Raw genomic sequence first — 13,606 nt, 5'->3', positions numbered from 1 at the left:
ATATAATGATCATGTATGCTCACGTATACAATGGAAATCATTTATATTTTTTACCTGTTGCCTCTCTGACAATCTTGATGTCTGTAGGGGATCCAAGCCCAGAGCGTAGCAACACATAGCTGACAATCTTCCTGTAAAGGCTTTCCAATTCTTCTCTAGCACATGCTCTATTATCTGTAATTTCTCTGCTAACAGAGCCTAATCTAGACTCCAGGACCCGGTGATGTTCTTCAAGAAATTCTTCTAAAATTGGCAAATGATAACATTGCATACATTTGATATTTAGGATTCTCATTTGAGGATGAGAGAAAAACTGCTTAAGTATGGCAACTGTACTGTATAAAAACAAATACTGGGGCTGGGGATGTGGCTCAAGCGGTAGCACGCTCGCCTCGCATGCGTGCGGCCCGGGTTCGATCCTCAGCACCACATACCAACAAAGATGTTGTGTCTGCCGAGAACTAAAAAAATAAATAAATACTAAAAATTCTCTCTCTCTCTCTCCTCTCTCACTCTCTCTTTAAAAAAAAAAAAAAACAAATACTTTCTTAAGATGTAAAAATGAAATTAAAAACAGTGAATAAGTAACCTCAAGACAAAAATCCAGTGGGAAACGTGTATACAGTGATTTAAATAGAGTACTTTATCAAAACACACAAAAGGGCTGGGGTTGTAGCTCAGTGGTAGAGTGCTCGCCTAGCATGTGTGAGGCAATGGGTTTGATCCACATAAAAATGAACAAATAAAATAAAGGTATTGTGTCCATCTCCAACTAAAAAATTATTTTAAAAAGCCACAAGACCCAAAATAAATAATCAAAACAGTGAACATCAGAGAAGACTAAAGTCTGCCAATTAAGCAGAAAGTAGACACTTTCTTTAATACAAGTATGCTTATATTTATAAAATACTATATGTAAACATTATAAATATATATGTACTGTACATTTATACCATATGTAAACATATGTAGTATGCTACATGTAAGTATATGTAGTACAATCATATATGGGGTGTATATATTCCTTTTTTATTATGTGTATTTCTATTTTAGTTCCAGATAAATTTTTCTCTGAATAATATTACTGATAATATGATATTACATCAAAAACTGTGTCTTTCCTCTTTCTTCCTTTGCTGTGCTAAGGTAAAAGCATAATTGTGGCAAAAGACCATCTTTACCAGCAATACAATTCTTGCCACTGACTCAATAAGACATCCTGTATTACTATTACAAGGGCAATGATTCACATTTCAATCATGCACACTTCATACCAAATCTTACCACAAAAGAAACTGAAAGCTTTTTTTGCAAATAAAAAATACATATATTAAATTTCCTCAATTCCATGACTATTTTATTGCTTTAAATTTCATTATTATTTTTAAATTGTTTTTGTATGTGTAGATGAACAGAATGCCTTTATTTATGTTTACATGGTGCTAAAGATCAAACCCATTACCTCAGACCTGCTAGGCAAGCGCTCTGCCACTAAGCTACAGCCCCAGCCCAAAATTCATTATTATTAAGCAAAAAAGCAAGATATATAATTAGTTATGTAGGATAACTAAAGCACTAATGCCTAGAGACAAAAAAATAGTTAATAATAAATTCATTATAGCAAGAACAAAAACAGAGAAATTTATTTTCCTTTTTCTCGTTCCCAACTTGTCTTTGATGCATGCACTTTCATTTATATTATGATAAAATTCTGAATTTAAATTTCCCACAATTTCTTTCATTTTCAGGTAGTTACATAATTTAGGAATTATGAGATGATAAACTAGGAATAAGAAAATATACAAATTTTAAAAACTTAACTTCAATGAGTTGGATTTTTCATTTCTAATTATAATGTATCAGTGCTATGAAGGTTAAAAATCAATAGACTGAGAAATAATTTTTAGGAGCATAAAATTTAAATTGACTTTTAACACTTACAAAAGCCACTGATATTTTTTTCATTTAGCATGTTCATCATTATTATCCTTCAAAGATTATAGTTTGTATACAAAAGTCCTTAGTTTTGAAGGCTTTGTCTCTAGACCATGGTATTATTGGAAGGTGGTACAACCTTTAAAAGGATTAGTGAAAGGTCTTTGGGCTCAAAGAAAGCATGCCCTGGAGGGCACTGTGGGACCCCACTCTTTTCCACTCTTTCACTGGCCAACCAATGAGGTGAATGGTTTTGTTCTAGAGTCACATGTTCCCACCATGATAGGCCACCAAAGGCCTAAAGAAACTGGATCAACCAATCATGGACTGAAACCTTAAATCTGTGAGTCAAAGGAAATCTTTTCTTTGTATAAGTTATCTCAGATAATTTTAATAGTGACAGAAAACTTCTTAATACATCAAAGTTGGAAAACATTTCAAAAGACTGACAAGGAAAATAATTTCATAAACATTTAAATTTATTGTCAACCAATGAAACTTTCTCACCTGAAATACAACATAACTTTTAAAAGCATTGAAGTAGATAGATAATGTTACCTCGACTTGTGTAATTCATATCAAAGTAGACTTGCATCTTAATGGTGTCCAGAGATGGATTTTTATTATCCAGTAGTCGAGCCACACAAAGCTAGAAAATAATAGCAATGTTTCTATTACATTTTCTAAAACACTAAAGTATCTTCTAAGATAGCTCCAAAATTAAAGGGAAAAGTCAAGAGCTCCTTTTATTATTTTTTTCTCCTTGAGGATTTCAGGCTCTATATTTTATCCAACTAGCAACAATGTATTATGTGATAAGTTATTTCCCTTGAGTTAACTTAAATCACCTCAGGTGGCTAATAGTCTAGTTGAAGGCAAGAAGCTTGACTTTGGTGGTTAGCCCAAGCAGTTAAAACATGGATAAATGGTCCATGAAGCTTATACTCCAGTCTAGAACTCTCTTGGAGTTCCTCATTACTATTTATTTTACTAATATTCCTTTGGCAATGCTGGAGGTCACATGCATTTTACTAAAAAAAAAAAAAAAAAAAAAAAAAAAACTATTGCAACTACCTTCTTCTCTTCACCCAATTTTAATGGCTCTACTTTCCTGTTTCAAAATTTTTTCTTCTGATTTGTGTTCTCCCATCCTCTGATCCCAAATAGATGGCTCATTCCCCCTTCTGTCACACTTCTTTAGACTGGATGATCAAATTAAATTTTCTTCTCTCCACTACTAACCTCCCTCCCCCACTCTCTTCCCTTCTCACCTCTTAGGAGCAGGGAGAATGCTCCAGGTAAGAGAAGTACTGTTCTAAAATTAGACTTTATAAAAAAAATTAGCTCATCCATGTGACTTTGGGAAAAAGGGAAACAATTTCCATCATTTGAATTTTTTATTTTTGTTCTAATTAGTTATATATGACAATAGAATGCGTTTTGACACATCATACATAAATATATAACTTTTCATTCTTCTGGTTGTACATGATGTAGAGTTACACAGGTCATGTAATTACATATGCACATAGGGTAATAATGTCCAATTCATTCTACTATCATTCCTACATCTATACCCCTTCCCCTTCCTTCATTTCCCTCTTGTCTAATCCAAAGTACCTCTATTCTTCCTGAGCCCCCCCCCACACACACATACTTATTGTGAATTAGCATCTGCGTATCAGAGAAAACATTTGGCCTTTCTTTGGGATTGGCTTATTTCACTTAGCATGATAGCCTCCAGTTCCATCCATTTACTGGCTAATGCCATAATTCCATTCTTCTTTAAGATTGAGTAGTATTCTATTATGTATATATACCACATTTTCTTTATCCATTCATCTGTTGCCCTTCAACAGATGAATGGAACTAGCACCTAGGTTGATTCTAATTAAGCTATTGTGGATTGAGCTGCTATAAACATTGATATGGCTGTGTCACTACAGTACACTGATTTTAAGTCCTTTGAGTATAAACCGAGGAGTGGGATAACTGGTCAAATGGTGGTTCCACTCCAAGTTTTCTGAGGAATCTCCATATTGCTTTCCATAGTGGTTGCAACAATTTGCAATTTTACCAGCAATGTATGAATGTATCTTTTACCCCACATCCTCACCAACATTTATTGTTGCCTGTATTCTTGATGATTGCCATTCTGACTGGAATGAGATAGAATCTCAGTGTAGTTTTGATTTGCATTTCTCTAATTGCTAGAGATGTTGAACATTTTTTCATATATTTGTTGATCTATTGTATTTCTTCTTCTATGAAGTGTCTGTTCAGTTCCTTAGCCCATTTATTGATTGGGTTATTTGTTTTTTGGGGTGTTAAGTTTTTTGAGTTCTTTATATATCCTGGGAGATTAATACTCTATCTGAGGTGCAGGTGGAAAAGATTTTCTCCCATTCTGTAGGCTCTCTCTTCATGTTCTTGAATGTTTCCTTTGCTCTGTAGAAGCTTTTTAGTTTGATTCCATCACATTCATTGATTCCTTTTTTCTAATTTGTTCTAATTAGTTATACATGACAGTAGAACGCACCTCAACACATTATACATAAATGGAGTATAACTTCCCCTTCTTCTGGTTGTATATGATGTAGAATCACATCGGTTGTGTAGTCATATATGCACATAGGGTAATAATGTCTGATTCATTTTACTGTGCTTCATACCCCCATACCAATTAACACCAATTCCTATCTTTACCTCCCTTCATTCCCTTCACTCCCCTCTGCCTGATCCAAAGTAATTCTATTGTTCAGTAACTCTCCTCACCCCCTTATTGTGAATTAGCATCTTCATATCACAGAAAACATTGGGCTTTTGGTTTGAGGGAACTGCCTTATTTTGCTTAGCATGATAGTCTCCAGTTCCATCCGTTCACTGACAAATGCCATGATTTCATTATTTAAGGTTGAGTTATATTCCATTGTATATATACCACATATTCTTTATCCATTCATCTGGTGAAAGACACCTAGGTTGGTATATTTTTTTTAATGTTATGGTATTTATTCTTTATTTTTATGTGGTGTTGAGGATGGAACCCAGTGACTCTACCGCTGAGCCACGGCCCCAGCCCAGGTTGATCCATTTATTGATTCTTGATTTTACTTCCTGCATTTTAGGAGTCTTGTTAAGGAAGTCAGTTCCTAAGTGACATGGTGGCGGTTTGGGCCTACTTTTTCTATTACATGCAGGGTCTCTGTACTAGTGCCTAAATCCTTGATAATAGACAGGGTTTAATTACATTTTGCTACATATGAATTTCCAGTTTCATCATTTGAATTTTGATATTCATTGAGTTTTTATTACCTGACACTAAAGGTACATTGAGCTCAATTCATTCCAACTTAGTTGAGTTGGGGAAATGAAAAACAATTCTTCTTGAGCCATAAAAAGAAGAAAAACTTATTTTCTGCTCCTTCTTAATTCTCCTCGATGTCTTCCCAATAAAATTTCTGACAAACCATTACAGCCATTTCTCCTATTGCCAAGAACAAGCTTTCTATCACATTTTAAATCAGCTGAGAAAAGAGCTAGCTCTAGGTAGTTTCGTGAAATCATGGAATCTCTCCTACATAATCATCCTGACAAAATATTCCCCAGCTCCAGGCTTACAAACGTATTCCTGACCCCTACAGTTTCTGCAGATAGACCTGTCCTCCACTAAGTGAACTGCCGGTTGAAATAAAAAATGGGGATGGTGACATTTTCCCCTGCCATTTTCTTTTCTTTTGTTTTTTATTTTTTGTACTTGTAGCAACTGTTCACTTTTTTCTTTTTTTAATTAATTTTTTTATTTATATGTGACAGTGGAATGCATTACAATTCTTATTACACATATAGAGCACAATGTTTCATATCTCTGGTTGTATATAAAGTGTATTCACACCAATTCCTATCTTCATACACGTACTTTCAATAATAATGTCCATCACATTCCACTATCATTTCTAACCCCATGCCCCCTCCCTTCCCCTCCAACCCCTCTGCCCTATCTAGAGTTCATCTATTCCTCCCATGCTCCCTCTCCCTACCCCACTATGAATCACACTCCTTGTATCAGAGAAGGCATTTGGTTTTTTGGGATTGGCTAACTCCATCCATTTACCTGCAAATGCCATGATTTTATTTTCTCTTTTATTATTGAGTAATATTCCATTGCCACATTTTTTTAATCCATTCATCTACTGAAGGGCATCTAGGTTGGTTCCACAGTTTAGCTACTGTGAATTGTGCTGCTATAAACATTGATGTGTCTATGTCCCTATAATATGCTGTTTTTAAGTCCTTTGGGTATAGACAGATATCTGGGTCAAATAGCGGTTCCATTCCCAGTTTTCCAAGGATTCACCATAACTACTTTCCATATTGGCTGCACCAATTTGCAGTCCTACCAGCAATGTATGAGATAACTGTATTTGTGTAGATTTGTCTCTGTGTCCTCTATTCTGTACCTTTGGTCTACCATTCTATTTTGGTGTCAACACCATGCTGTTTTTATTACTATTGCTCTATAGTATAGTGTAAGTTCTGGTATAGTGATGCCTCCTGCTTCACTCTTCCTGCTAAGGATTGTTTTAGCTATTCTGGGTCTCTTCTTTTTCCAGATGAATTTCTTGACTGCTTTTTCTATTTCTATGAGGAATATCATTGGGATTTGGATTGCAATTGCATTAAATCTGTATAGTGCTTTTGGTAGTATGGTCATTTTGATAATATTAATTCTGCCTATCCAAGAGCAAGGTAGATCTTTCCATCCTCTAAGGTCTTTTTTGATTTCTTTCTTTAGGGTTCTATAATTGTCATTATATAGATCTTTCACCTCTTTCATTAAGTGGTTTCCCAAGTATTTAAAAAGCATTTGACAAAATGCAGCACCCCTTCATGCTCAAAACACTAGAAAAATTAGGGATATCAGCAACATATCTCAACATCAAAAAGGCTATCTATGCCAAACCCCAGGTCAACATCATTCTAATGGAGAAAAATTGAAGACATTCCCTCTAAAAACTGGAACAAGACAGGAATGCCCTCTTTCTTTCTTTTTTTGCTTTAGTATATTGAACATCTTTCTAAAATAAACTATGAGAAAGCCATTCTAATTCAATGGAAGAGATGCTGAAGGATTCAAGATTAACATCCATTATTAGCAATGTAAAACGAAGGGAAAGATCCGTGAATTGTGCTCGTAGAATTCTGCCCCCATGGGAGATGGAAGGGTCAAGCCGAAAGCCATCAATGGGAAAGATGAAGAAAGATGGGCTCTCAGAGCAGGGGTTTCTGGCTAGAAGCTGTTCCTTGCTCACTGGGTCAATTTTTTCACCCAGCCCCCTCAGGCTGATTCTCTAGGCTAAGATGGTTGAGATGGAGTTTGCTGTAGTGGAGAAAGAAAGTGGCTGGCTGAACCCAGGGATAGTGCTGAAAAGCTTCCAGGGAAGTCTCCAGGGAAGATGGACAGAGGGAAGGGAGGTGCTGGCACCAAGCGAGGGCTAGGCACAGGAGGAATGCCCTCTCTCACTACTTCTATTTAACATAGTTCTTGAAACACTGGCCAGAGAAATTAGATAGACAAAAGAAATTAATGGGATACACATAGGAAAAGAAGAACTCAAGTTGGCACTATTTACTGATGATGATTCTATATCTAAAAGACCCTAAAAGCTCCACCAGAAAACTTCTAGAACTAGTAAATGAATTCAGCAAAGTAGCAGGATATAAAATCAACACCCATAAATCAAAGGCATTTCTGTGAATGGGTGACAAATCCTCAGAAATGGAAACGAGGAAAACCTACCCCATTTATAATGGCCTCTAAAAAATAAAATATAATACTTGGGACTCAACTTAATGAGAGAGGTTAAGGATCTATATATTGAAAAGTATAGAACCCTAAAGAAAGAAGTCAAAGAAGACCTTAGAAGATGGAAAGATCTACCTTGCTCTTGCATAGGCAGAATTAATATTATCAAAATGACCATACTACCAAAAGCACTATAAAGATTTAATGCAATTCCAATCCAAATCCCAATGACATTCCTCATAGAAATAGAAAAAGCAATCATGAAATTTATCCCATGTCATTTTCAAGAGCCCAGGAAAACATCCATATACAAGTCTGGGAACATTTGTTTCAAGTCAACTGCATGAAGGAATTAAGTTCATTAAGCCCAGGAGAAAAATAAAAAAGTTGAATTTTTAGGAAATTCAGATTAAGGAATTCAATTCAGTGAGTCAAATGTAAAATATATGAACAATATTAAACGTCTAAAGTTCTTGCCTTTTAAAAACTGGTTTTCAGACACATCTATTTGATTTATAACTATGGATTATTTTGCTTTGGCTTTAATTTATTCTTTAGGATTGAAAAACATAAGTTACACTGAATCATTATAAATCTTAATTTATTACTATTTAACTTTACCAGTATAGGTAGAAGACAAACCAGTTAATAATGCTCTCAATGTAACTAATTAGTAAGGTAACACTCAGATATTGTGGCAGACACTATTACCTGCTCAGTGATCATGCCCCTCCTTCCTAATAGAGTCCCAATTTGGGTTGAGGCAAAGATTTCTTTGAGAATGAAAAAAGAAAATCAGTGTCCCAGGGTCATATAAAGTATCTTTTTGGCCAATAAATGTAAGCATATGGAAGGGATTCTGAGAAAACTATTATTCTCTGGAAAGAAAGTAACAGATCCAATTGGCACACATATTATATTTGCCCTTTTCCTTTTCCTCTTCTTTCTCCCCACAAGTAGAATAGCTATCTTATGACCAAAAAATGGGAAGAAAAATTGGATGAAAAGTATCTGTCAAGGGGATGGGTAGACCAGGAAGACAGAAAGAATAGCCTATGCATCTCGAGACATTATTTTATGAGAAAAATAAATCCTTCATTTGTACCTCTATTGTGTGAAGTTTTTTCTTTTTCATGCAGCTAAGGGCAATAATGGTAACACAAATATTATATTTAAAATTGAAAATAACTCCAGTTTTGAGGAGTATGATAATTACCTTAACAAGTTTCTGCACATCACTTTTCATGAGGGTTCTATCCATGTTAAAGCCATTACTTGGATCCAGGACAACAGCTTTCACCTGAGAGTAGGAAGAGTTCATCAAGCAATTTTATTTTATATTATCATGAAATTAACTTACTGTGCTTCCTTCTTTTAAACAACTACCTCTTGATTACTCAAAAATGATTTTTTAGGTGTTTGTCCTATGATCCAACTCATCAACCCCTTCAATACAGGGTAAAGAAAGGGAGTAGTAAACATCAAATCTGAAAATGGTGCTAGAAAAATTAGATGGGGAGGGGTTGGGGTTGTAGCTCAGTGGCAGAGCGCTTGCCTAGCATGTGTGAGGCACTAGGTTCTCAGTACTGTATGCAAATAAATAAAATAAGGGTCCATTAACACTTAAAAATATATATTTAAAAGGGTATATGGGGAAATGAGTTAAAAGCAATGGTAAGATTTTAGATTGGAAAACTACGGTAAATTTAATCATATTTTCATTGTGTATTAGTAGTTAACCAAACAATAACAGATACACCCAGAAACTCAAGTTGAGGCAGTAAGATCACAAGTTCCAGGCCAGTCTGGGTGACTTAATAAGGCCCTGTCCAGAAAAGAAGGAAGGAAAGAAGGAAAGAAAGGGAAAAAAGATAAGTATGTAGGTATGGAAGGAAGGGAATGGCAGCAGGGAGGCTGGGGATGTAGCTTAGTGGTAAAGCACTTGGCAAGCAACAGGTCCTGGGTTCCATTCCCAGCACCACAAAGAGAGAGAGAGAGAGAGAGGAGAGAGAGAGAGAGAGAGAGAGAGAGAGAGAGAGAGAGAGACACTAAAAATTTTTTAAAATCTTACAAATTAAAAAAAAATTTGACATGCTTTCCAGACATTTAAAAGTTATTTTTCACTAACTTGTCTGAAGAGGTCAGTTTGTTTTCAACCAAAAAACATCTAGGAAAGTTTCACAGAATTTTAAGGGAAAAAATGGACACCACACTAAAAAATGTTAATAAAGAAATAATTTGCAACAACAGTCATTCTTACCATAAAAGCAACCAGAGTTTCAGAAACAATCTCCCCATGAGATGCACATTCTTGTCCTATTTCTCGTATGATATTCTTTATAACACTTTCTGCTTGAGTGAGAGGCATTCTGGCTAAATAAAACAATGATTTGTTTTTTTAATAATTGCATTTATATATTAATTTTTCTCTTCAGGTTTCTCCACTATTTATAAGGAGACATAACACTATTTGTTAACTTGTTGCTATTTAATTATTAGCATCTAGGCCCCTCCTGTTTATCTTTTTAAATGAAGGGCTTTAGAGGTTTAGCACTATTTGAAAGAAAAAAATGAAGAAACTTAACCCCCTGGTCCCCTATGAAGGCAGCAGAGTACAGCCTAAAAAAGGAAATGCTTATAAATGCTATTCCAGCATATCCAGTTAATGACCTTTCAAATCTAAGGGAATTTTGGGAAAAACAATTTGTTCAGGTCATTGAAATTCTCTTTTCTGCACATCCAAGTTGGAGTATTAACTCTATTTAAGAAAAAACATTAAAGGAAAAAAAATTCAGTTAATTATCATAGAAAAAATGAATTCCTGGTTATTAATTTCACTTATTGGAACAGCGGTCCACTTTACCATTTGAATATAGCCTTTGCTGCTCTGCCACTGCAAATTATTTTTAAAATGGACATGTTTCTTTCTCTTCCTTTCTCCCAGCTCTCCTCTAATCTCACTCTGTCCCTAATCTCAGGGGAAACAGGATTACCTTTCTTGCCCATTTTAGGCAGATTTATTTGTCCTTGAGTACACACCCATCATAGGAAAGCAGTAACCCAGATTTGGGAGATGGTAGAAGATTTCAGAAATTCCCAAATTAACAAGTGAATTAAACTCCAGCAGAGTGGAACCTAGTCTTTGAATCACCTCTTTAAAAGCCCAGCATTCTGGCTGATGGGCAGAATCACTGCCTCTGGGACAGGAGTCCCGCGTGTTTCTCATTTGCTAACAAAGCAATAAAACATCTTTTTCCTTTTACTCAAAAACTGTCCTTGGGCTGGGGTTGTAGCTCAGTGGTGAAGCGCTTACCTCGCGTGAGTGAGGCACTGGATTTGATCCTCAGCACCACATAAAAACAAAACAAAGGTATTGTGTCTATCTACAACTAAAAATAAATAAATAAATAAATAAATAAATAAATAGATAGATAGATAGATAGATAGATAAATAGATAAATAAATAACTCAACAACAACAACCCAACCACGTCTTCATTGTTGTATTGGCATCAGGGACAAGGACCAAGCTTTCGACGACATTATAAACCAGGAAAGAGTGGTAGGTTTTAATCAAGCTTCCTCATTTTCCTGATTATCAGTTTGAGGAACTTAGCTTGTAGAGAATAACAAAAGATACTCTAGGTAAAATTGACGCTCAGCATCAGCACGGGGAGGATAGGTAAGTGGCATTTGGCGTTTTGTCTAGGAACACACGGCTTTCAAAGTGACCTGGCCATAACTGAGGTCTGGGCACTTGCTTCACCCTTTGGGAGACAGTTCCCTCACCTGGGGGAAAAAAAAAAAAAAGGAAACTATTAGTCCCTCTAACGGAGTTATTGAGGACTAAGTGAATTCATATATTTAGTAGCTAAAAATGTGCATAGCATAAGGTAAGCGGTTAAAACAGTCGTTTTGAAATAAGAAGCCAAAGAACGTGGCCGCTCAAGTGTGGCATGGGTGTGAGACTGTGAAGGACGCCCCTCACAGGTTGGGTGTGAGACCTGCGCCTGCAAGGCTCAGGCGCCCCTGCAGCGCGGCTGAGAGGTCTGACCTGGGCGCCTCCGGCCGGAAGCGGCCCCCGTTCCCTCCGGCAGCCCCGGCTCTGCCCGCATCACCACGCTCGCTCCTCACAGGGTGCCCCGGCAGTTCAGGGCGCGGAGCCCCGAGTGGCCTGATCTTGGCTGGAGCGGAAAGCAGAAGCCGTGGCTGCGCCGACCCTACCTCCAAGCTTTCGCTGAGGCCTCCGCGGCCGCAGGGAGATCTTCGCTACTGCCGCGTTACCATGGAGATCTAACGCTGTGGGCGGGGCCTGTGGGCGAGGCGCGCTCCTCTGGGAGGACCTTTCCCCAGAGAGGGCGGGAGAGTTAAAACCAAAGAAACCGGAGGACTGAAATCTCAGACGGAGAAAGGCACGTTCGCTCGAGCCACTCCTCAAAGGTTAAGATGTGGACACGAAGGTTTTAAACCAGAATATGAACTTGCTAGCGCGGGAACCTAGAGGATGACTTAAAAGCGGAGGGATGGAGGGGTGAGGGAAGAGATTGGGATCCTTAATAGGCTTCTTATAAAAGTATCTAGTTTTAAAAAACAATGCAGTTTTATTTAATGCACTGTTACTGAAAGGGGGTCTGTAACGGGGTGCTCCAAAATTCCCAAGGTTTACAAATGAAACTGCATATTTAAACAAATTAAACTGCACATTTTAGAAGCACAGGATAAGGACCCCCTGTGTAGGAGTAGGGATAATGTCGTTTTCTCACTTAAAAATAATGTTCGTTATGCTCACCTTCAAATATGAAAGTGTGGAACAAGGTTGAACAGACTTTAACACCAGAGTCTCAAATAACTAAGGCTTATTTTTAAACAGTAATTTTCTCAAATTGTGAACGCAATTCGCATAGTATACTTAAGGGTGTTCGGAGATTAGTAGGACATAACACAAAACTCAAGAATACACAGGTCAATGTGCAGTAAATTTTATTTATTTCTTCCTAGAAAACTTCCTGAAACGTAGATGAAGCCTATGTTAAAATAGATGTTCAAGGTAGCAATTTTTGTAATAGCACAACACTGGAAATCCAAACATCTGATATTTAAGGAATATTGATAAAATGAAATGTTAATCATTAAAAATAATATGAACAATAACTTTGTGTGTGTTTTGTATTTTTAAAATTCAAATGCAAAAATTATACATAATATAAACTCAACTATAGTCACATGCACATCATATATAAAAAGTTCAGAACTGGGGTTGTAGCTCAGTGGTGAGCGTTTGCCTCACAAGCAATGGGTTCAAACCTCAGCACCACATTAAAAATAAATAAGTAAAACAAAGATATTGTGTCCATAAAAAAAAGTTTATAAGTCAATTAATCCATATCACAGAAGTATTTGTATCTGAGGATGGAATTATGGGTAAATAAATTTTTATTTATTTTATGTATTTCTATATTTTCTATGAAGAGTATATACTGTCTTGTGATCTGTAAAATAAAAATTTAAAAATTAATGAGGAAAAATTCTGGCTAAGGGTTGGGGTTGTGGCTCAGTGGTAGAGCACTTGTCTAGCACATGCAAGGCCCTGGGTTTAATCCTCAGCACCACATAAAAATAAATAAAATAAAGGTATTGTGTTCAACTACTTCTAAAAAATAAATTTTAAAAAAATTCTGGCTATTTATAGAGAGGGAATTCAATTAAGTATACAAATATACTTAATATGTAAAGTATATATTACTTATAAGTTAAAACATTAAATATTTTCAAGATGGTAAGAATAATTTCATCATGTTAAGTATAATTTTAAACTAGTACAAACCCTGGCATAAATACTTCCTTATGTGTCTGATACTGCTAATTC

At 36.2% G+C, this 13,606-nt stretch overlaps 1 protein-coding gene across 1 annotated transcript in view; it reads right to left on the bottom strand.

Moving 5' to 3' along the window:
• Nucleotides 1-11,999, bottom strand: part of CFAP206 (cilia and flagella associated protein 206) — a 39,480-nt gene extending 27,481 nt beyond the window's left edge. Inside the window, exons 1-5 of the mRNA XM_081296570.1 lie at nt 11,965-11,999; nt 10,002-10,114; nt 8,958-9,041; nt 2,494-2,584; nt 55-243 (exon numbers count right to left, since the gene is read on the bottom strand). Coding sequence (XP_081152696.1) covers nt 55-243; nt 2,494-2,584; nt 8,958-9,041; nt 10,002-10,109 — 472 coding nt within the window. The 5' untranslated portion in view covers nt 10,110-10,114; nt 11,965-11,999. The remainder of the gene's footprint in view (nt 1-54; nt 244-2,493; nt 2,585-8,957; nt 9,042-10,001; nt 10,115-11,964) is intronic.
• Between the last annotated feature and the right edge of the window lie 1,607 nt (nt 12,000-13,606).

The sequence above is a fragment of the Spermophilus citellus genome, assembly GCF_964194105.1.
Source record: "Spermophilus citellus genome assembly, chromosome: 5".
Classification (NCBI taxonomy): Eukaryota; Metazoa; Chordata; class Mammalia; order Rodentia; family Sciuridae; genus Spermophilus; species Spermophilus citellus.
The sequence above is the reverse complement of the archived record's forward strand: the minus strand, read 5'-3'. Positions and strand labels throughout refer to the sequence as shown.